This window comes from Grampus griseus (assembly GCF_964374135.1).
Source record: "Grampus griseus genome assembly, chromosome: 16".
In the NCBI taxonomy this organism is placed as follows: domain Eukaryota; kingdom Metazoa; phylum Chordata; class Mammalia; order Artiodactyla; family Delphinidae; genus Grampus; species Grampus griseus.
In genome coordinates, this window is record NC_139010.1 from 81,595,587 (window position 1) to 81,619,532 (window position 23,946).

The 23,946-nt window shown below is 48.9% G+C and overlaps 1 protein-coding gene across 3 annotated transcripts in view; it reads left to right on the plus strand.

Annotated features, from left to right (window-relative positions):
* Positions 1-20,344, plus strand: part of DOCK1 (dedicator of cytokinesis 1) — a 526,850-nt gene extending 506,506 nt beyond the window's left edge. For all 3 annotated transcript variants that reach the window (XM_082673365.1, XM_082673366.1, XM_082673367.1), the window contains exons 48-52: positions 3,751-3,896; positions 7,591-7,789; positions 11,622-11,775; positions 15,133-15,284; positions 19,194-20,344. In XM_082673365.1, coding sequence (XP_082529491.1) covers positions 3,751-3,896; positions 7,591-7,789; positions 11,622-11,775; positions 15,133-15,284; positions 19,194-19,289 — 747 coding nt within the window. In that variant the 3' untranslated portion in view covers positions 19,290-20,344. The remainder of the gene's footprint in view (positions 1-3,750; positions 3,897-7,590; positions 7,790-11,621; positions 11,776-15,132; positions 15,285-19,193) is intronic.
* The last annotated feature ends 3,602 nt before the right edge of the window (positions 20,345-23,946 follow it).

Consider the following 23,946-nt stretch of genomic DNA (forward strand, 5'->3'; position numbering starts at 1 on the left):
TGGCCACTTGCACCTCTTGGTCCCTGGCCGGCTCCCTCCTGTGCACCCCCTCCCTCAGCGCTGGCTGCCATGAAGATCATTTCATCAGAGAAATGGAAACTGTCATGCTGGGCGCTCTTAGGAATGGGGGCTCATGGCACCCAGATATCAGATGGGTCGTGTTTCTTCTCCACCGTAAGCAGAGCTGCATTTCCTGGAAGGCTGCGTCTCCACGTACCCAGAAGATGATGGACAACGGAGGCAGCATCTGCCGAGCCAGAAGAATCAGCCGAGCACGAGGTTGACGGCTGTCTTCTCTGCCCGTCACCTGGATCCAGAGAGGACGGGGTTGAAGTCAAGCTGAGGAGGTTGCCGGGGAGAAGTGGGAAGGCAGCCCCTCTCGGGGCAGGAGGTGGTTTGAGCAGGTGGGTGCTCAGAAAGACAGTCCCCAGCTTCCAGAACGCTGATCCCCACCTCTGAGCCGTCCTCAGAAGCTGCTGCTGTGGAAGAACTGGCAGGGGAGAGCCTGGGTTTTGAAAGGCAGCGGCCGTGAACAGGTCTCACTCAGAGCATCAAGAGGGTCAGAGTCCCACAGAGATGCCAGAGAGAGTAGCGGTAGCCGAGCTGGGCACGGTGGTACCAGGGGTAGCAGATGGGGTGGTCAGGACGCACCTAGAGTAGCAGGCAGGACTCTTCCTTGGGAGGGTCAGGAATGGAAGGACCCAGAACAGGCTCCCAGGGCTCAGCTGCAAGGCTGGGTGAGAGGTTTGGACTGCCGTCTGAACGTGTTGAAGAAAGGGAAACTACTGAATGGGAGAAAGTATCTGCAAATGATAGGACTGCCAAGGGGTTAATATCCAACATATATAAACAGCCTATGTGACTCCACATCATAAAAACAAACCACACGGTTAGAAAAATGGCCAGAAGACCTCAGTAGACATTTTTTCAAAGAGGACATGCAGATGGCCAAGAGGCACATAAAAAGATGCTCAACATCGCTAATCACCAGGGCAATGCAAATCAAAACCACAGTGAGATATCACCTCACACCTGTCAGCACGGCTGTCATCACAACGAACACAAATGACAAATGTTGGTGAGGGTGTGGAGAAAAGGGAAGCCTTGTGCACTGTTCATGGGAATGTAAATCGGTGCAGCCAGTGTGGAAAACAGTATGGAGGTTTCTCAAAAAACTAAAAGTAGAACTACCCTATGACCCAGCAGTCCCACTCATGGATATATATCTGGAAAAACCAAAAACGGTAATTCAAAAAGACACAGTGTTCATACCCCAGTGTTCATAGCAGCATTATTTACACTTGCCAAGATGTGGAAGCAATCTAAGAAGATATGATATATATGTATATATGAATACCACTCAGACATAAAAAAAGAATAAAGTGTTACCAATTTGCAGCAAAATGGATGGGCTTGGAGGGCATTATGCTCAGTGAAATAAGTCAGAGAAAGACAAACACTGTATGACATCACGTATGTGTGAAATCTAAAAAATACAACAAACTAATGAATATAACAGAGAAGAAGCAGACTTACAGATACAGAGAACAAACTAGTGGTTACCAGTGGGGAGAGGGGGAGGGGAGGGACACTATAGGGGTAGGGGATTAAGAAGTACAAACTGTTAGGTATAAAATAAGCTACAGAGATATATTGTACAACACAGGGAATATGGCCAGTATTTTATAATAACTATAAATGGAATATAACCTTTTTTTAACATCTTTATTGGAGTATAATTGCTTTACAATGGGGTATTAGTTTCTGCTTTATAACAAAGTGAATCAGCTATACGTATCCCTATATCCCCATATCTCTTCCCTCTTGCGTCTCCCTCCCTCCCACCCTCCCTATCCCACCCCTCTAGGTGGTCACAAGGCACTGAGCTGATCTCCCTGTGCTATGTGGCTGCTTCCCACTAGCTAGCTATTTTACATTTGGTAGTGTATATATGTCCATGCCACTCTCTCACTTTGTCACAGAAATGGCTGAGAAGAGGATATTGTAGACTGAGTTTCTAGAAACATTTTTACAATTTGGGTTTGTCTGCAAGTCACCACTTCCTTTTAAGTTTTCCTTATAAAAGCCAATTAATGGCAATGGCTGTCTCCCTGGAGATGGGCCATGGCACCATCATTGGTGCTAAACCCAAGACCGACCAGACCCTCTGTGCTGGCAGATTTCAGCTGCATATTGAGCCAGTGATCAGTAAACTATGGCCTGACACCTGTTCTTGTAAATAAAGTTTTATTGGAACACAGCTGTGCTCACTTATTTCTGTACTGTTTATGACTCTTTTCGTGCTTGGGACAGAGACCTTATGGCCCACAAGCCTAAAATACTTATTATCTGACCCTTTGCAGAAAACAGTTACCAGCTTCTGCTTTACACTGTTCTTCAGCAATTTTGAACCTTTTACTATTTTTTAAAATTTTATTTTATTGAAGTATAGTTGATTTACAACGTTGTCTTAATTTCTGCTGTACAGCAAGATGATTCAGTCATACATATGTATATATAAATACATTTTTTTCATATTCTTTTCCATTATAGCTTATCACAGGATATTGAATATAGTTCCCTGTGCTCTACAGTAGGACCGTGTTGTTTATCCATTCTGTATGTAATAGATTGCATCTGCTAATCACAGACTCACAGTCCATCCCTCCTTTTCCCCTTGGCAACCACAAGTCTGTTGAACCTTTTACTATTGAAGAGATAGTGTACAGATCAAATAGTATTTCATGGGCAAAACAAATATTTAAGAAACAGACCATCTTTTCAATGGTGTTGTACAATCTGTAATCACCCGTGGTCCCGGGCAGGTCTTCTATAGGTGATGGGCTGAATGAAACACCAGCTTTGGTGGAGTGGGGATGGGCTTTAGGGAGGTTGAAGCCACACAGAGAGGGAATGCCCTGCAGAAATTTGGTTTCCACATCCTCAGGTTAAAGAAAGGAGCTTCTGCTGCAGCTCCATCCCAGATGTACCAACATCTGGCTTGGGGTGCAGATACACTAGCATTTTGTAACTAATTAGGTGTTGACATGTGCTGTATTTCAGTGACACTTATTTTGTTAATGTACAATAGTATGACATGACAAAGAGACGATGGAAAACTCTGTCCAGAGACCGTTCTTCTCTAGAATGCATTGCTAGTCCACTTTCTGGTGAGGAGGAGTTTTAGCAACGCCAGCCATGGAGCCATCTAATCCAGTCGCTGGCAGGGGAGGAAATCCACCTTTAATTAAGCAGCAGGTGCATCTTATTTTAGTCTAGAGAAGTTCCGTCATCATGCATCCATGTATTTTAGTGATCTTCTTGGTTTGTCACCAGGCAGAGAAACAAAGTTCATCTAAAGATCTTGTAAAATTCTTCCACATTCTAGATATTTTTCTACAAGATAAATTTTCTGATCAGTACATTGTACCGTGACTCTGGAACAAGTTGATGCCTTGTGGTCTTGGTAGAGAAAACTGCTTTTTAATTTTTCTAAAAAACAAAGTTCCTCCTGGTATTTTTCACGATATCAAATCAGATTTCAAAAAGCCTCCAAATAATCATCGTTTTTGTCTTCAACTTTGAACAAGCACATGCATTGTTCATGAAAGCGTGGACAGTTTTGACCTAGATTCCGGGCTGCTAAGACCACCTGGTCCGAGGTGTCTGCCCGTGCCAGGCTGGGCGCCTTTTGCCACAGCATCAAACGAGTCTCTCTCTGTCTGTTTCTCTCCCCTCTGCCCAACCCAGCCCTCAAGTCTGGACGACAGAAGAGGCAGCCGTCCCCGGTCCATGGTCCGATCCTTCACAATGCCTTCCTCGTCCCGGCCTCTGTCTGTGGCCTCTGTCTCGTCCCTGTCATCAGACAGCACCCCTTCCAGGCCGGGCTCCGACGGGTGAGTCTGGCTCAGCAGCCGGGGAGGTTTGGGAGGGGATTCAAGGAGCCACCCGGGGCCCTGGGTTTGTTTCATCACCTGAGAGGATTTTTAAAAATCAAAATCCTCTTTGAGATGGAGACCATCCAAGACTTTTACAATCATGGTGCCGCTAAGACTTGTAGAGTCTTGTGAATTTTTGAGGAAAAATTTCTCGCTTTGGGTACCACTTTGGATGAGGTTGTCATCAAATTGTAGAACCTCCAGGTGAGTGTTCAGTGCTTTTCAGCAAGTCCCGGAAGCGGTGTGATGCGTTCCTTGCCAGCTGCGTGCTTGTACTTTCCATCTCTTGCTCACTTCCGAGGTGTCACGCTAGGGCAGGACTGTCACACACAGGCAGGCTTCCTTGGTTGCTGGCAGGGCCACCTTCTTTCTACAAGATCTCTTTGGAGACCCAGTTTTGCCCTTGAGCACCGGACGGCACAAGGCAACTAAGAAGGGATCAAGAACGGAACGGACGGGGGAACACTTCATTGAGCTCCCACTGTGTCTCCTGCAAAGAGAACCTCGTTACTGACATTTTTGTGTGTTTTGTGACTAGCATATATGAAAAGTTTGTTCTGATTATACAGAAAGAAAAAATGTCACATGCAATTTAAACAGTAGAGAAGAACTGCTAATTGGTTTGCTGTCAAGTTTGCACAGTTGTGTGTTTGTCCAAGCCCATTTGGTTTACAATCCATCATCCCATCGTATCAAACCCACAGGCTCCTGACCCCTGTGACACGCAGACACAGACTTCCAGAGCGCCCCAAGGGACAGCTCCAACCCAAGTGCCCTTTGTTGCTGACGACCAATGTACCCAATGAAGGATGGCAAACTGCTCCCACGTTTTTTTCCTAACAGTAATTTTTATCAGTGTCTGTTACTTCTAAGGCCAAGTCCATATGGAAAACCTCAATTTAGCGGTATTTAAATCAAGTGTGCTTGTCGCTGAGAGCAAGATTGCTAAAGAAACTTAATTCAGCTTCTCCGCAGGTAAATCCCCAGGCTAGTTATGAAAAGGTTTTTATATTTCCAGGAACGTAGGGGTGAGGGCAGAAAGTGATCTAGAGGTTTTAGATGGAGTAGTGCTGTCCTGCACATGTGAATACATGAGTGGGAATCGTTGTCTCCAGCCCTGGAGCCGTATTTGTTTAACCTTGAACTAGAAGGCATCTTTATTAGAGTCCAGATTTTTGTTCATTCTCGGGGTTGCCACCCTTCACCACCTAAGGGATGTGGAGAAAATGAGGCTTTGGTCTCAAGTGGCATCAGTTACGTGCAGAATAAAGTTCGTCCTGTCGGCAGTTGGTTCTCATAATGTGAAAAATGTAAAGCTCAGCCTTTCTCTTGGTTCCTTGTATGTGCGTCTGGATTTCACAGCACAGGTTCTCCCCGGAGCTGTAAGATGTCCACTAATCCTTTGTTTCCCTACATGAATTATCCCAAGTTCTGCCAAACCTAGAATAAAATCCTGAAGATTTTTAAATTTTTGTTTATAGTAGAAGAGATATAATATTTAACACCTAATGGCTGTTGATTTAGTAGTTATTGTGTATCCAACTGCAGAAGTCCAGATGCCCAGAAATGCCGTAATAATCAAAGTCAACACTGGTGTATTTCATTAATCATTTTCAAGTTTTTATTACGCAAAAATTTCAGAATATACGAAGGAGACAAAATAGCATAATGAGGCCCTGTACCAGCCATGAGCCAGCCTCAACAATGATCAACTCCTAGCCCACACTCTCCCTCTTCCATATTATTCCGAAGCAGATCTCAGGCATCATATCATTTCATCCGTAAACATTTCAATGTGAATTTCTAAAAGGTAAGAATTTACCAAAAACACAATCATACTACCTTTAGCACGTGTAAAAAGGGAACAGTAATTCCATACTATCGTCAGATATTGGTTTTAATTTCCAATTGGGGCATAAATGGCTTTTTTTTTTTCTTTTTAGTTCGTTTGAAACTGATCCAGATAAGAGCCCCACTTTGCAGCTGGGCTGCTGTATCTCTTTAGTTCTCTTTTGATCAATAGATTTCCCCTTCTACTTTTTTCTTTTCATTTCTTTTCCTTGTAATTTATCTGTTGAAAACTCCAGGTTGCTTCTGGTGTCGTCTGGGTTTTGCTTACTGCATCCCCTACAGTGTTACTGACTGTGTTTCTCTGTCTTTCATATATCCTGCAGATTAGTAGTCACATCTAGAGGCTTGTGCACGTTCAGGCATGAGTTGGAGACAGGATGACTTCAATTGGTTCTTCCATTCAGAAGGACATTCGTGTCTCTCTCCCTTGCAGTGATGTTAGCAGCTATTGATAATCAATGCCTACATTCAATACCTGCTGACCATCCAGTTTTTTCTTTTTTTTTTTTTACAAAACGTAGCAGATGTGATTCTTGCTCTCAGCAGTCGGCGTCTTCTGTGGATTTGAAATGTGGTTTTGTGAATGACCCATCTAATATGTGTTGACTTCCATGTTACCTCTCCCATGTTGGGGAGCCAAGGTGCTGGAATGGTCTCATTCAGAGCAGTGGTTTTGTTCTCAATGTCCCGTTCACAAAAAAGTTTGAAAGAAACCACAGCTAGGATGGCAATGTGACAGGCTTTCTAGATTTCCTTCTCTTACAATCAGTGTCCCCTTGAAGAAGACACTTCAGTCTCCAGGTGTCCCAGGAAGTCAGGCTTGGAAGGTCTCAGTGAGAACTGGGGGCTCCCAGGGGCAGGCTCGGGACCTGGCCCCTTATCCTGACAGCCCGCGTTACGGGGGTGGGATTTGCCCTCCCACAGGGCTCAGGGGCTGCCTGACATTGGGCAGCTCAAGGGCAGGGAGCTTCCGTGAACCCTCTCAGCTGACCCCTTTGCTTCTCTTAACCATATGAGAATGATGGGTAGACCAGTTTAAAAAACACATTTATCAGAAATCACAATATAGGCTATTTCTCCTATATGACTGTATGACTCTGGCTTCTTTTAAGAGATCATATCTCTTCTTAAATACCATTTTCATTCCATTTCATTTTGTGAAGGGGGACATCCAGCCCATGGTGCTTAGAGGTTGTGGAGACTCACCAGAAGGTGGCAGAGCTGAGACCCAGAATCTCTGTCTCAAGCTCAGTTCTCAGCTAAAAATCTGAGGGCGTCTCCACATCCTTGCAAGCTGGAATTGGCTTGTTTCTCACTGAGCCATCAAAGGGCTGTCAAATGGAAGCCACCTGTGTACCAATACGGACATTTCTTTGCGTTAGCATCTGCCTGTTTCTCCTCATTGCATTCGTGAATATTTCAGTATGACTCTGTCAAAGGTGAGGGCTTCCCTTCTGAAATAGACCCCAAATACCATCCTCCCGTCGTAAATCAACAATAATCCCTGAGTACAGTCATCCCATATCCAGTAAGACTTTACATTTCCCTCATCATCCTGTAAGTGTTCTATTTTTTTTCCAATTCGTTTTTATCGAGATTCAAAACTATAACCATTGCAGTCGGCAATATGTATCTTAAGTCTCCCTTGACCTTCCTTTTAAAATCCTTTCTTTCCTTGTAAAAGTGGGCATTTCCCAGGGAGCACCTGATTCATTCTGAGTGACTTTACATGGAGCTGCAGGGCGAAAAGCAGTGGCTGTCCTAGTAAGACGTCATTGATTTAAAGAACCGTTTCCTTTAGGTTTGCTCTGGAACCCCTCCTGCCAAAGAAAATGCACTCCCGGTCCCAGGACAAGCTAGACAAGGACGACCCAGATAAAGAGAAGAAGGACAAGAAGAAGGAAAAAAGGAACAGCAAACATCAAGAGATATTTGATAAAGAATTTAAACCCACCGACATTCCCCTGCAGCAATCTGAGGCTGTGATCCTTTCAGAAACGGTAATTTCCCAGGGAGCTTTCCCTCGCTCCGCGGTAGCTGCCGGGACCTGTCTATGCGGCACATTTAGCCGAGGGGGCTGTCAATTGGATTTCACTGCATTGGCTGTGAAATAGTCATTTGAAAATCGGGGTTCTCTCGCAGCCCTCCCCTTGTATAACTGATGCCGTAGGGCATCCAGAGGCACAGAGGAGAGCTGCATCTCTCCAGAGGATGCTCATCTTTGCCCCCGTGGTCCATCCTCCATCCCACAGGGGCCCCAGCCATCAGCAGGCCCCACATGGTTCTAGGCTCCGCAGCAAAGTTGGACTTGCTTCCATTAGACATCCGGACGTCTCTGGAGATGAACAGGTTGCTGTTGTTGTCAGAGAGCAGTACTCCGGGCCAGCTAACGCTGTTCCCTTGCCCCTTCCTGACCAGGAATCACTAAGCCACCGTTTCTGCCCGAATGTTATAATCTGCTCCGCTAGTGTCCCAGAGCCCCTTCCCGCTGGGCTGTGGCAGCTGTACACAGGCCCATGTCATCCTCCCAGCCTCGTGTGCTCCATGCCTAAATCCCTTGGCCGTCTTTCAGAAGGATTTTCAGGGACTTAACGTGTCACGTGCTGGTGAGTTGACATTAAAGATGGATCCCTGGGAATCTCGTTCATTCCAGAGTCTGGGGTTGTGTGATGGCAGTGAAACCCAAGCAGCACGTGCTCTCCTCCCAGGGCTGGGCCTGGGGGGATGGGAACTGCCTCTGCTCCCAGCAGCGCATAGCAGCGTTTGGAGTCTGGGGGCAAAAATTAGGCACGGACAGCTTCTGGGGTGAGCTGTATTCAGGACGTACTATTTGTAGACCGGAGACAAAATAAAGAAGAGGCTCTCCGAGGCCATCAGCGTCAAAGGTCAAGTCAGGCTTAGAGCTGCCTCCCTGTCAAAATGGATGGACGTTTGCCTGTATGGTGACCAAGAATGTGCCTGCCCTGGGCAGGGAGTCCATGACCTGTCCCAGCTGTTACTGAAGGGTTGCTTATCAAAGGGCTCAGGTGGGACCACCGTTTAATAAGACATACTTCACTGCTTGTTTATATCTTGAATACCAGAGGCTATGTTCCATCCAGGCCGCACGCCGTGGAGACCAGCTGCCACGTGCCGCTTGGGTGTTTAGAGGTGGAAGGGAGCCCCCAGAGCCACAACGCGGTCCTCATGAAGGCAGACGCCCTCGCGAGGCCTTTGCACACAGCTCGGACTGCAGCTGGGCTTCGGTGCTTCACTGCAGAGGGCAGGGGCCCAGGGTGCAGGGCCCGGGGCGGGACTGGCCACAGGCTTAGCACTAAACGCCCAGATGCAGCCTCGTGCAGTGGGATCCAGAGGTTTCTGACGAGCCCGCCCCCGCCCCCTGTGCTCTGTCCGCTCTTCTGGAAAGTTGGGAGACCAGCGACCCCGCTGGGACTGGCTGGCACCCCCCTCTCTCTAGAGTCCAGACACCATCACTGGGTGGGGGAACGAACAGCAACATTTTTTGAATATTTACTAAGTGCAGAGCCTGTGCAAGTCTTCCGTACATTTTCATTTAAGCTCCACTTTAAGATGTTAAAACTGAGGGCCTCAGAGAATTTGAGCCACGTGGCAGAGTTGAACAGAATTAAGTTGCGTGCAGAGAAGGGAAAGGACGTGCCAGGCTCAGCCATCGTCACGGTATAAGCCTGTCCCTCCCTATGTGGCCCTGCTTTCCCGCGAGGATGCTAGTGAAGATGGGCTGAGTTCTGGCACAGAGTGCACCCCGCCCCCCGTGGCTGGCCTGGGGTACCCTCAGCCAATGCACAAGAACCCACCAAGGTCAGAGCACAGAACCTTGACCCTGCTGTCGGCCTCTGAGGAGTCCCAGAATAACCACGGCTGTAGCTGCAGGGGCCTCCTGACTTCTCGCTGGAGGCAGATTGGCTATTCTTGTCCAGCCCCGGTAGCAGTCTGTCCTCCGGGTTACAGCTGCTGGCAAGGTCTGTGAGTCCAGTTAGGCACCTGGAGTTTCCTATTCAAGCCTCCGTGTGCCTATAACCAGCCAGGTGCTGCGGGACAGAGCAGGTGGGCTGGTGGGGTCCGTGAGAGGCAGGGTTACTGAGTGGCGGCAGTAGCCCCATTCCCTGGGGCGGCGCTGGGCTTGCACTGCTCTGTGCGTTCACCTGGCCTCCTCATGCTTCTGCAGAGGTTTTCTCTGTTCCCTCCACGGGGCTGGATTAGGCTTCCTGCCTGAATTTGCATCATCGACAATTTCATGACCTCTAGCTAAGCCTCTCAGAGTCTGCCTGGAGCAAGAGGGGCAGCCTCCACGTGCAGTTTGCATCTCACCAGTAAAATGTCCTCTGCTCCCCGAATTGTCAGAATGTGCACTTATGGGATGGGGTGGGAAGGATGGGAGGGGCACCTATGCAATCCCTGAATCTCCGTCTCCAGTCCCTATACACACGCACCCGAGGAGGAGCCCAAGCTCAGCAGGCTGTCCCAGACCTCCCGCAGCAGTTGAGCTGCAGGGAACTCATCAGTTTCTGCAGATGAGGGATGACACCTGGTCTCCGGTATCTCCTTCGTTGGCGTAGTATAGTTCTGGAGGTCGGCTTGTTGGCCAGTGTCCCCTCAGTCCCCCGTTTACCAAAGGGCTTAAGCCTTCCTCCCCTCCTTCCAGCCTCAGTACCTCCGGGGAGGCCCTGCCTTTGCAGACCACTGAGAGGCACATGCTGCCGCCCACCGGCTCTGCAGCTGACCCTCACCAGCAGGCCCAGGAATGAAGCCCCCGGAACCAGGCCCAGAGCCCTGCCCTCCCGCCCTGCCTGTCCCGGAGCAGAAATCTTCATTCCTCCTTCTCAGCTGGGTTAATAACTTTGCTAATGACTCCTACCTTGGGAGTATTTTGAACCGCTTGTGTTCCCCCAGGCCTAATGATCTGAGAGCAGGTTGTAAGAAATAGATAAATAAAACACCCCGATGTTACAGTTGCAGGAAAAGCCTTAGGTGGGAAAAGTCAAGGGCATCCGAAAGTCAGAGATGGGGAGGATAAATGCAATGAAAAGTGGAAAGAATTCCTACTCAGTAATAGCGTAGCATGAGAGAAGAAACAGGAGATGAATAAAAAAAATCCTTCGGCGAGTTTCTAGATTTTCACGTACCTGCCAAGAAAGACCAAGAAATTAGGTGCCTGAGGCGTTCCGGTCACTGAGCTGGTCGTTGAGTCCACTCGTGACCCTTTGGAGCTCTCCTTGTGTGCTCTCACCCCCACTGAATGGCCCACATTACACTTATGTCCAGGAAACCTGTGATGTGACATCAGCCCCAGAGTGGGTGAGGAGATTATTGTGAAGCTGTATCAGTTTGCCAGGGCTGCCGTAACAAAGTACCACAGGCTGGGCAGCTGAAACGACAGAGATTGATCGTCTCACGGTCTGGAGGCTGGACGTCCAAGATCAAGGTGTCAGCCAGGCTGGTTCCCTCTGAGGCTGTGAGGGGCATCTGCTCCTGGCCTCTTCCCCAGCGTCTGGCGGGCGACCAGCAGTCTTTGGCCTCGCTTGGCTTGTGCAAGCATCACCCTGATCTCTGCCTTCGTGTTCGCGTGGCGCTGTCCCTGTGTGCACGGGTCAGTGTCCAAATTTCCCCCTTTTATAAGGACGCCGGTCATATTGGATTAGGAGCCACTGTAACGACCTCATCTTAACTTGACCATCTGCAGAGACCCTATTTCCAGATAAGGTCATATTCGCAGGTGCTGAGGGATTAGGGCTTCAACATAGGGATTTTTGCAGTGAGACAACTCAGCCCATGACAGATCCTAACTGTGCTCTTTCCGTCCCTCTGATGTAGATAAGTCCCCTGCGGCCCCAGAGACCGAAGAGCCAGGTGATCAACGTCATGGGCAGTGAAAGGCGCTTCTCGGTGTCACCGTCCTCCCCGTCCTCCCAGCACACGCCTCCTCCGGTCACACCGAGGGCCAAGCTCAGCTTCAGCCTGCAGTCCAGTAAGTGGGACACTGTCCACATTTGAATTCCTGACGCTGCTCTGTGACCTCCCCCTTGATCGAAGTCTCTAAAGTTAGACCCACCCTCTCTGTCCAGCAGATGGTGAGAGTTTTGACAAGCGCCTGACTTCCTGGGAATGTCCCCTGGAACTAAAGCAAATCAGGCCAAAGCCCAGTCCTGGGCTCCTGCGCTCCCTGGGAGGAAAGCATGGGGCCCGTTCAGATGTGCAGACCTCCTGTGTGCTGGGGGTAACTCGAGACGCATGTGGAATGTCCTCCATTTCGTGTCACCAGATAATGCAGCCCATGGGGGCGGGGTGGGGGAGTTGTGAGCCTTTTTGCGTCCAGGAGGAATGGGAAGGAAAGAAGCCCTGCCAGGCTGTGCTGAGGGGCTAAGGGTAGAACTTACTTTCCAGTTTTGCCCGATTTCTAGGGCCGCTCGATATATCGCCACAGACCTGGTGGCCTAAAGGATCAGAAAGTTACTCTCTCACAGTCTGGAGGCCCGAAGTCTGAAACCGAGGTATCAACAGCCTTGCCGCCGTGTAGAGTCTCAGGGAGAATCTGCCCGTGCCTCTTCCGGCTTCTGGTGGATTCCGGCAGTCCTTGGCGTTCCTTGGCTTGTCCACGCATCACTCCAATCCCTCCCCTCTCTTCCCAGGCCTTGTTCTCCGTGTTTCTGTGCTCTGTCCTCTTCGTACAGGAGACTGGAGATTGGGTTTAGGGCCCATCGTAAATCCAGGATGATCTCCTCTCGAGATCCTTAACTAATACATCTGTAAAGACACTATTTCCAAAGAAGGTCATATTCTGAGGTTCCGGGTGGGTGTGAATTGTGGACAGATGCTGTGGAACCCACTGCAAGTGGTACCCGGCTTTTCACCACTCAAATCAGGCCGGCCAGAGAGGCAGCATCCTGGCAGGAAGAAAGTGGCAGGGAGTGAGGGCAGCAGCAGAATGAGGGCGGCCGGAGAAAGAGGATAGGGGGGGACTTCCCTGGTGGTCCAGTGGTTAAGATTTCACCTTCCAGTTCAGGGGGTGTGGGTTCCATCCCTGGTTGGGGAGCTGAGATCCCACATGCCTCGTGACCAAAAAACCAAAACGCATTTAAAAAAGAAGCAAGGGCTTCCCTGGTGGCGCAGTGGTTGAGAGTCCGCCTGCCGATGCAGGGGACACGGGTTCGTGCCCCGGTCCGGGAAGATCCCACATGCCGTGGAGCGGCTGGGCCTGTGAGCCATGGCCGCTGAGCCTGCGCGTCTGGAGCCTGTGCTCCTCAGCGGGAGAGGCCACAGCAGTGAGAGGCCCGCGTACCGCAAAAAAGAAAAAAAAGGAGAAGCAATATTGAAACAAATTCAATAAAGACTTTAAAAATGGTCCACATCAAAAAAATCTTAAAAAAAAAAAGCGGGGGGACGGGGAGTACCAGCCTGAGGAGTGGCTTGTGCAGGGCAGCAAACAGTTGTCCTCAACATCTGGTTTCTTCTTGCTGAAAGGGGAGTAGCAGAATCTGGAGGTGGTCCATCTGGTCAGGAGTCAGGGCTGCCACGGTAATGAGCCTGAGAGAGCCACGAGTTTCTGGGCTCTGGAAGGGAGATGGTCTCCTGGTATGTCCTAGTTTCACATCCTTGCACTATAACCAGTGATCTTCTTCAAAAATATTTTAATTTTTTTTATAAATAGCTAAAAACAGGCACCATTGCAGCTGCTGTGGAGAACGCTTTAGGGGTTCCTTGAGATTAAACATAGAATCGCCATAACCTCCAGCAAGCCCACTCCTAGACGTTTACCCCAGAGAATTGGACACAAGGACTCAAGCAAATTCTTGCACGTGAATGTTCATAGCTGCATCATTCACAACAGCCAACGGGTGGAAACAGCCCAAGGGTCCATCAGTTGATGAATAGTTAAACTGAAATGTGCATCCGGAGAAATCCCCATGCGGTAGAATACGATTCATCCGTTACAAAGCAAGTTCTGGTACGTGCTGCAACATGCATGAACTGGAGAGCGCTAAGTGAGATAAGCCAGGACAGAAGTACGATTCCAGTTACATGAAATAGCTGAAATAGTCAAGTTCATGCAGACAGAAAGTCGATTCGAGGTTATCAGGGGTCGGGGGGAGAGCGGAGGGGGAATTATCACTTTCAGGGTAGAGCCTTTGTGTTTGGGGTGATACAATTGATAGTGCTGATGGTTGTGCAACAGTGTGAATGTGGTCGATGCCACTGATTTGTACACTTAAAAATGGTTAAAATGGTAACTTTGAAATAAATACCGTAAGAAAAACAACCAGTCACGAGGGCAGTCATTCAATCAGAGACCGCCTTCTTGCCCCTGGATTCAACTGCAAGACTTCCTCATAAATTGACACAACTCTTCCTAGGAGGCACTTTCCTAGTGAAGGGTTTTTCGTCAGAGGCATCATCGGGGAAAACTTTGAAAGAGACCCAACAGCAAAAATGTCAGTTTTTCTCTCTTTAACATAAATGACACATTATTTCTAAGAGTCTCAACAAAGGCTGAGAAAGTATATTGCCTTAATGATCACTCCTCTGTCTGAAAACAGCTCCTTTTTGCTTCGCTTTAAAAACGGTACTTCCCCTCGGCTTACTTAAAGCACCCGCCGCAGAGGCTGCTCCTGCTAATAACTGCGTTTCGTACAATTGGCTTTTCCTGGTGTGAGAGTTTTGAAAGGCAGGTGGCTGCTTGGGAGCTGTGTTATTAGACTTGGCTTTAGTGAAGCTCCCCGGCTCATAACTGCAGGACGCCTGGTGCAGCGTCCCGGCTGGGCTCTGAAAACCGCAGGCGTAGACAGTCCTTGTGACCCCAAGCTGTGTAGATGCCACCAGGGCAGAGGGGCCTAGGAGGGATCAGAATGGTCCCAGGTTGGGAATTCCCTGGCGGTCCAGTGGTTGGGACTCTGTGCTTTCACTGCTGAGGGTCTGGGTTCGGTCCCTGGTCGGGGAACTAGGATACTGCAGGCCTCAGGGTGCAGCATGCAGAAATAAATCAATAAATAGATAAATAGTAAGTACATAAATGAACAGTAAATAAAATAAATAAGGGTCCCAGGTCGACACGGCTGTTTTTCCAGTGGTCTGGTCTGTCCTTTAAGCTCAGGTTTTAGGCATCTCGTGATAGTTGGTATTCTCTTTCTAGAGCATGCCCTTCGGAGGCAATGCCACCCCTGGCCTCCTCTGCCCATCTCTGCTCTCTTCTGTGCCCTGTTGACAAGCATTTCTGGGAGGAGAAGGGGTTCCCGCTTCCCTGCCACTCCTGAGAGAGCACAGAGCCGCTGTGTGTGCGTCCACGCCTGCTGGGGATGTGGGTTTGACTCTGATGCACCCTGTTTCCCAGGTTTGGAGCTGAATGGCATGACTGGACTGGACGCGGCTGAGGTTCCGCCCCCTCTGCCTCTTAAAGGCACCAGCGCAGACTATGGGGCCTTGGCCGAGAACCTGGACCTGACAGGCCTGCCGAGCCCCCCGCCCCCTCCTCCTCAGCAGAGGGTAAGTCAGGACTCGGGGAGTGGGTGGCTCACATCCTTCTCCGCACCAGGTACAAACCCCTCCTTCCTCGTGTTAGCGTGTTGACTCTGGGCAAGCCGAGATGTGATTCCGAGCAGAGGTCACAGTGGTTGGAACGCCGGCGCGTGTGGTCTGTCATTCTGTGTCCTCGCTGCAGGGACGCACTTTCCCATGGGGCCCTCAGGACAAGGCAAAGGGGGAAGAACTCCAGCCAGTGGATCGAAGGGCCACTCTCGTGACCTTGGAGGTCACTGCACTTCTTAGGAAAGTGTGGTGTTGAGAAGTAGCTTTTGTATGAAGAGGTTTGTCTGACTTTTTAAGAAGCTGGCCAGTGCCACACATGGTCGGGGGCCGGTGCTCCTGGACACCAGCCTCGCCCTTGAGAAGCCCAGGTCCCGGCAGTTCCTCCAGGCAGCCGCCCTCGCACCGGCCACTCCCGGGTGGGGACAGGCACTTGCTGCACAGAGAATCTGCAAAGGAGAAGCAAGGTTGGGCAAACTCTGTTTCCCGAGGCCACCCATCCCTAGCCACACCTCTAGCCCTGAAACCTACCCCACCCCGTTTAGATTCGGGGTGCTGGCTGCCGCAAGCATGGTCTGCCAACTCGAACCCTCGTCAACACTGGTGCCCAGGCTAGTCCCCCCTCGGAGACCGTCATTAATCGTGTCTGATGTGCTCACTGCTCTGGCCTCTGGGCCTGCCTACTTATGCAAACGTCAGCTAAAAGCCTGAAAAAAACACCTAAACCCATGCCTCTGTTACCGGCTCACGGCTCTAGAAACATTCTTTTGAGATCCCCCCGCATTCTCTCCTGCTTCTTAAGGCTGCTGTCACACAGGCCTCTCCTTTGTTCACTGGCCCGGCTGCGTGCAGAGGTCCGCGTGCCCACGTGAAATGACCCGGCAGCGCCGGGTGATCGCATCCAGGTTCATCCTCCCCCAGCCACGCTATTCACAGCCTATGAAATTAAAGCCATGCAGGCTGAGGCGTAGAATATCCCCGACCACACGTGCAGCTGGTCAGCCTCTCTAACGTAATTATACGGCAACGGAACTCCTGTAGAAGGACATCGAAGACGCGAGGTAGTCATGTGGCCACGATTCTTTTCATAACAGCAAGCTGTGTTTTTCCTTCTAAAACAATATAAATCCTGCATTCTTTCTTCTTTCTTTCTTTCTTTTTTTTTAATGGAGACTTTTTCACTGAGCTTTCTGCAAGTTTATTATCTTCTTGTGAGAGGAGCAGAAGAAAGAGGGGATTTATTGACAGTATATTTATTCGATTATTCCTCTTGCGCAAGAAAACCAGACAAGCGGTGGGGCTTCCTCTTTGGTGCTGAAGGGGTGGTTCCTGCTTCCAAGGCTGCAGTGCCTCTCGGGTCAGCCCTCTGTCCCTCGAGATTCCATGATGGGGGACCGGCCGGAGAAGGGACCCGGTGCCCCATGATGGCTTTTTAGGAAGCTGGAACAGTTTGTAGCAACTAAGGAAATGTAAGTCTGACCCTTCCCGCGATTTTCACGACAGGTTGGAATAAAAAGAGACGCAGGGAGTTGAGAGAGATCGTTGATTGGTTGGGGTGTTGTTTTCCTAAGAGCGTAGTTAACCGATTCCATCTTGATTTTCATATCTTTATTTTATCGGAAAAGCAAGAATGTCCCCCAGGTCTCCCTACACTGAAAATTCTGAACTTGGAAGTGTGAAGCAAGTCCATTTTTGTTACAAATCAATTCAGGGGCAACATTTGATGGTCTCGGTTTCTGGGACACATCCTCTGAGTTACTGCTGCCACTGCTGTTGGAGGAAGGACAGACATGCACAAGCTTCGGCTCCATTTATAAAGGGGTGTGAGTTCCATGAGATTAATTACCCAAGTCGCCTTGCTGCCGGTGTCTTGTTTGACGTACCTGCAGTGTGAGTACCCCTTCAGGAGGCATGCCTGTGGGTTAGGGTGTCATCTCTGGAAGCAGCTGGGTTTCCAGGGGTGCCTCCCTTGCAGGCCCCAAGAGCTGTTGTGGGATAACGATCGGTTCGCCCTCCTTGGGGGCTGATACATGTCCTCCTGTCACTCTCATTGACCAGCCTCGGGCTTGTAGTCAACTCTCTTTCTAGTTGTTGCCACTTTAAGCTGTCATTTCTTTTGAAATGCCTGTTATGACCGGTAGTCCGAGCTCTCAAGCCGCTCAGTGGTGATGAGCCCACCATGCACGTCTTTGGCACAGAGGGCAGTTGCGACTGTGGCCTGGCCCCGCGCCGCTCACACCGGCCCGCACTGTTTACTTCCATGTGTCAACAAGCAAACGCCTCATCAGAGCCAGAAATCGGTATTTCTTTTGACCGTTCCTACCAACTTAAAAAGATTTACAAGTCTGTTCTTTCACTTGCCTGGTTACAGTGTCTAAATATCATTACATCAGTTCTGTGTTTCCACATTGCTTCTCTTCTCTCTCTTAAGCCCTAGATCACTTTAGTATTTGTGTGTCTCAGAATCAGGAGGAAATCTGGGCAATGAGTTAAGACACAGCTTCGTCACTGTTCTGTCCTTGAAACTTCTTTTCTCACATTGAGCTGAATGTGAACCTCCCCTGAGAGGCTGTTAACAGTGCACTCTCAGCCTTAGCTAGAGGCCAGTGCTTTGTGATCTTTTTCTGGTTTGTTCTACCTGTGGCATGTGCCCACTTATCCTGGTCTGTTTATTTGTTCCTCTGCTCATTCATTCACTCATTCGTTCATTTGTTCACTCATTTCTTTATTCATGTGGTCAACACACGTTGACCTCTTGTGCGTGTCACGTGCCCACCAAGAGCAAGGCCACCAACTGCCCTTCATCATTCACACCCTGACAGGTACATTCCGTTTCTCTTATTGCCGTTACGGTTATAAATCCATTTTTTTTGCGGCATGCGGGCCTCTCACTGTCGTGGCCTCTCCCGTTGCGGAGCACAGGCTCTGGACGCGCAGGCTCAGCGGCCATGGCTCACGGGCCCAGCCGCTCTGCGGCATGTGGGATCTTCCCGGACCGGGGCACGAACCCGTGTCCCCTGCATCGGCAGGCGGACTCCCAACCACTGCGCCACCAGGGAAGCCCGTAAATCCATTCTTGAGAACCTAAGGCCACCAGTGTTCCATAAGCCACGTCCAGCCCGCCGCCTGTCTTCGTAAATAAACTTTTATTAGAGCACAACTGCACCCGTTTCTTGATAAACTGGGCTCCCCTCATGAAGAATTTAAACACCCCCCTAGCCTTGTTCATCCTCCTCTGTTTACAGTTTGGGAAGCGACTGTGGATGAGAAACTACCTTGTCAACGGGTCACCTGGATGGTGGCCGCAGGTGCCACCATGGCCCACCTGCTGACCCTCTCTCGTGTGGTCTTGCCATTTCTGAGAGCAAAGCAGGCCTCGCAGCCACCCACCCATGGAGAGCATCTCCAAGGACTTCGTCCCTGAACCATTTCGGGGCATCTTCAGGGGTCATGAGGAGGGGCCTCTGGGTGGTCCTCACCCCAGGAGGCTCAGCTGTGACATGGCCACAGGCTGCCTGGCTGGCCCTGGGTCCTGCTTTGCCCACATTCACTTGTCCTTAACCATTTCAGCTGCTCACTTATGAACCCGGTCCATTTCCAGGGGCCCTTAGGTCAACAGCACGTGGATTTAAAACCACCACCCAAAGAGCAGCGGTTACGCGTCTCAGGGGCTGGTCAGACGTGTGACGTACTACGTGTGAAATAGTGGCCGGGGCCACAGCCACGCAGTCCTGAGCGTGGCCGACCTGCCTGCCCCGAGTCACGAGGAGAGGGCAGTTCCCGCCCAGGGCTGCAGGTCGACTTTCCCTCACCGCGCCCCCCCTGCCGGCTCAGACCCGCCTGGAGTCTCCCCCGTTTTCTGTCTTCCAGCATCTCCCCCCTCCGCTGCCCAGCAAGACCCCGCCGCCGCCGCCTCCCAAGACGACGCGCAAGCAGACCTCAGTGGACTCGGGGATCGTGCAGTGAACGCGCAGCGCCCGCCAGAGAGCCAGCTGGTATCCTTCCTCTCCCTCCGCATCTTCTCCCACGTCTGGCGTTTACCTCATTGGGCCTGTGATGTCTGATGTTTAGTGCAATTGCTTTTCCTTAACAGGAGTTCGTCTCCAGCCACTGAGTGAGAGGGCTTTAGCACTGGGGAGCGAGGTGGATACGGGCCTGGGACGTGCTTTTATGTTTATCAAAGTCGGAGGCTTCTGAGTGTGTCCGTCTTGAGAAAGCCTAAGTCTTGCCCAGAAGTCCTTTCTTTTTGTGCCAAATGACACATTAGCAGAGAGGCCGGTTGACCTGAGTGGAGCGCAGTAAGAGAGCTTAGGCCTTCACTGCAGAACTGTGTAATAACAGCTTAGGAACCCTCATCTCTCGAGGCCAAACGCCGGCTGACTCTTGCAGGGTGTTTTCTCAGACCCTCCTGGCTGCACCTGGTGATGTGACTCTTTGTTGGTTGAGTGTCCCTTCAACTTACATCAGGCAACTAAGGTCAGCCCTTTCAGGGAAGTCCCTGATTTCCTTTGGTATACTTTAAAATAGGATATTTCTCTGCTACTGAACAGTTACTAATTTATGGAGTGGAGACACCATTTAAAATACTGGGATCAAGTGGAAAAATAAATGAGTATAGGCAGATCAATTTTCTCTCTTTTTCGAAAAACAATACGTAGACCACAGGAGATGGTTTTAACTGGGTGAATTCTTCCTGTGCTCATTCTGTACAGAAGTTTGTATATATGAGGGTCTTTAGAACTTGTTTTAATTTTTGTGGTCCTTCTGTTTATTGTAATACGTGTCCGCAAATGGTTCCCGATATGTGTTCTTAACGTTTAACTGAGGGAAGTGTAAAAAAAACCCAAATTAAGTTTTCTTGGTTTTTTTCCCCAAAGCTCAAGTCCTAAAAATCATTGTGGAGGATGTTTTAAAAAAAAAAAAACTAACTTAGTATAACCTAATATTTTTATTCTACCATCTATATTTTTTTATTCACTATAATCATGATATTCTTCCAGTAGGCTCGAAAGTTAATCCATGACAACGAAAAATAAAATGTCATTTAAAACGACTCGCAGTGTCTGACATACTATGTTTTTATCCCTTGATGTAAAATCTAAAAGCCGCTGTTTTCCATTTTGCTTTCTTAAAGAGCTTTGTGATGCCTGTTTATCTGTATGTACATCCTCCTCAAACGCCGGTCTTAATCATCTGTGTTTAATTATCTCTGACTTGGAGGCCAGATAGACAGCACCCACACGCCTCTGCATGCGTCTCTGCGCGTCCTTACAGACAGAGCAGACCTGAGCCCAGGGAAGGCTGGAGCTCTCTCCCGTCAGCCCAACCCCGGGGCCCTCTGGCTGCACTTTACTTACATCCCCTTTTAGCCTTTTCAGCTGCTAATTTGAGAGAGGGCTTTGTTTACTGGGGTGTGTCACTGCACTTGAGGGGCATCAGACTTCCCAGCTTTCTCTAAATCTTAGGCGGCAAGAAACAAAGAAGGCGCTGGGGTCCTGCTTTCCATCCAAATGTGTCCCTGGTTAAACACAAGGGTGTGACTCTGCCCCTTCTAACCAGGCCTCGAAGGAGGCTGCTGCGGAATCCCCAGGAGGCTTGGGGGATCCTTCGCTGGCTCCATGGCTGGTCCCCAGTTTATTCGAACTTGTAAATATCCAGTTCCCCCTCCCCCGCAGGGAATTTTAGACACACGTGAATATGGAATGGTTTTCTTCTTGAATTTTTACTCTTTGACCAACATGAATATTCATGCTCCATTGAGTATGTTAGAAACCAGATATTATCCACCATCCTAAGATAATTGCAGGGGCACACCCACCTGGGAGGGGCCAGCCTTTGGCCGCGGGTGATATTTGGAGAGTCAGTATTTCACTTCTCGCGGAAGCTCTAGCCGAAATTTATAAAAATAGTTCCTGGCCCTATGGCAACGGTTGTTTTTATTCTAGAACAGCATCTGGGTTCTAGTTCTCGCCCTGCATCGCCACATCCGCCAGGAAGTCTCACGGGATGATCTCTGGACTGCACACTCCGTCCAGGTCCCCCTCGCCCCCTGCCCCCCCACACCATGTCCCCATCCCCCCAGCCGCCGGAAATTCCACGCTGGCCTCCAGAGCTGCCAGGTACGTGGCAAACACAACAGTTAGGAAGGGAAAAGTGGACACTTTTTACAGGTGTTACAGAAATCTCCTAATATAAATATGAAAGTATATTTACAAAAAGTGAACTTCTCAAGCTAGGCAGACACAATTTTTTTTTTTTTTTTTTTACCTTTTAAATCAACATGGGCTACAAAACTATAGTCAAGGGGAAACTGACCTCTGTGTCATCAAGTGTCTTCTGGAGACATTCCTTCTAGAAGGAGGTTCGAGAGGACAGCTTACCTCTCTAGCTGCACTAATGTATTCCTTTTACTCAGAAACAGTGTTTCTCAACCTTTTTTCATAATTGCGTCCCAGGGGTCTTTTTAGACATTTTTTTTTCTAATCATTCTCTCAAGAAGTTTTAACAGTAGGGATATACCATACATCTGTTTACATACTTTATGACTATCTCTGCTTTTTACATTGACAAAGTAAGATTATTGTTTTGTTCCCCAAGAACCAATTTTCATCACCTTCGGGTGATATTGCCTCGTTGAGAATACTTGCTTTAAAACAGGAATGGTGAGGGTCTTATTGTCTATTTTTGCTTTGATGGCCAGGAAGCTCAAAGCCAAATTTAGCTCTCACGCATTCAGTTAAATTTGGTTTTATTCTTTCGTCTTTCACAATACTTCCTCGTGTATTACAAATCCATCTTTAACTATTCAGTTTAACATGTGCTTTCCCCAAATCTTTATTAAAAGAAGATAGTATATAAACTATGTCTTATAAGTGTAAAAATTTTTTCTTATTGAAAAACAACCCTTGGTGCTTGAAGATTGCTTCCTAGTATTATATTTTAAAAAATTATTTTTTAATCAATGTTAAGATTAGTCTTTCACGTAAAGATTTGATCTCTTTCAATTCCTTACAGATTTTGCAGATTTTGTTATCTTCAGCTCTGGATTTTTTTTTTTATGTCATTGGACTTTATGTTTTATGTTCACCAAAGTCTTTCTTGGTGTAATGGATTTGGGCTTTTGCTTTTTAGTTCTAATTACTTTTTAGTATTTTACTTACTTGTTAAAGTCTATTTGGGGACTTTTACTTTTTTTTTTTTTTCCAATCTGCCTTTTCTGAATTATTTAAACTCTACTGTTTAGTTGGTGATGATGGTAACAGGAAACGTAGTGAGCCAATAACCCTTCACAGGTCCTGTGAAGACCTGCATGCAGTGAGTGGCCCAAGCTTGTGAGGGGAGGCGAAAAAGAGCTGTGTGGGACGGGGGGCACAGCAGAGTTCATTTTGATAATACTGAGTTGTTATAATAACAACTCATTTGTTATAACTGAGTTGATGATACTGTGTCAGCCCTGGACAAAAGGCCTACAATGGTTAGTTCGTCTTACGGGTCAACTCAGCTAGGCTCTAGCGCCCGGTAAGTCAAACGTCAATCTAGGTGTTGCTGGTAGGTGTGGTGAACATCGACCATCAGCTGACTTAAAGTAGAGGAGTTGACCCTCTGTAACGGGTGGGCCTCGTCTAATCCGTCGAAGTCCTTCAGAGCAAGACCTGAGGATTCCCAGAGAAGAAGAAATTCTGCCTCAAGAGGGCAGCATCAACCCCGCCTGCATTTCCATCCTTCCCTACAAATTTTTGGACGTGCCAGACCCCACAAGCACGTGAGCCAATTCCTTAAAATACGTCTCTCTCCTTATGTATGTGTATCTCCTATTGGCTCTGTTTCTGTGGAGAACCACGATCCAAGAGTGTCACAAGAGGTTCAAAACAAGATAATTCATGCAGAAGACAAGGGGCAGCAAACCTCCTTCAGTGAAGTGGTAGAGGCTTCAGAGGAAAGCTACCGGGTAGAAGTCCAGAATCCGGAGCCCCCAGACAGCCACTCGGCCCTGCCGTGCACGGGTTTCTTCCTCGGTCACATGCTGACAGTACGAACTGCCCATGCTGGTATTTGTTTTCCTGGAGCTGGAATGTCTAAATGGTTTCCTCCATGGGTCTGGCGCTGGGGCTGGCTGAGCGTCCTGTCTCTCTGACTCTCTCTGTCTCCATCTCTGTGTATCTTTCTTCTCTGTCTTTCTCTATCTCTCTCTGTCTCCTTCCCTCTCTGTCCCTGTTTTTCGTGTCTGTCTTTCTCTTTCTACCTCTCTGTGTATGTCTCTGTCTGCCTCTCTCTGTCTTTGTTTCTCTCTGTGTCTGTCTGTCTGTCTCTGTCTCTATCTCTGTCTCCCTATCTCTGTCTCCCTCTCTCTCTGTCTTTATCTCCCTGTCTCTGTCTGTCTGTCTGTCTCCCTCTCTCCCCCTTTGGCTGTCTTCCATCCTCCGTTACTGTTCCATGTGTAAGAGGCTACTTTGCATGGCCAAGAATTTCTCTGTTTAAACTCAGAACAGAATTATTTTCTCTGCTAAGCTATGGTGAGGCTGTGGCTGCGACCCTCCCACGTGACCCAGCAGGGGTGTGGGCTGCCCTTCATCTCAGTCCATCCAGTCTCGGCCTGGGCTCCCCTCCGAGTCAAGTTGCATCC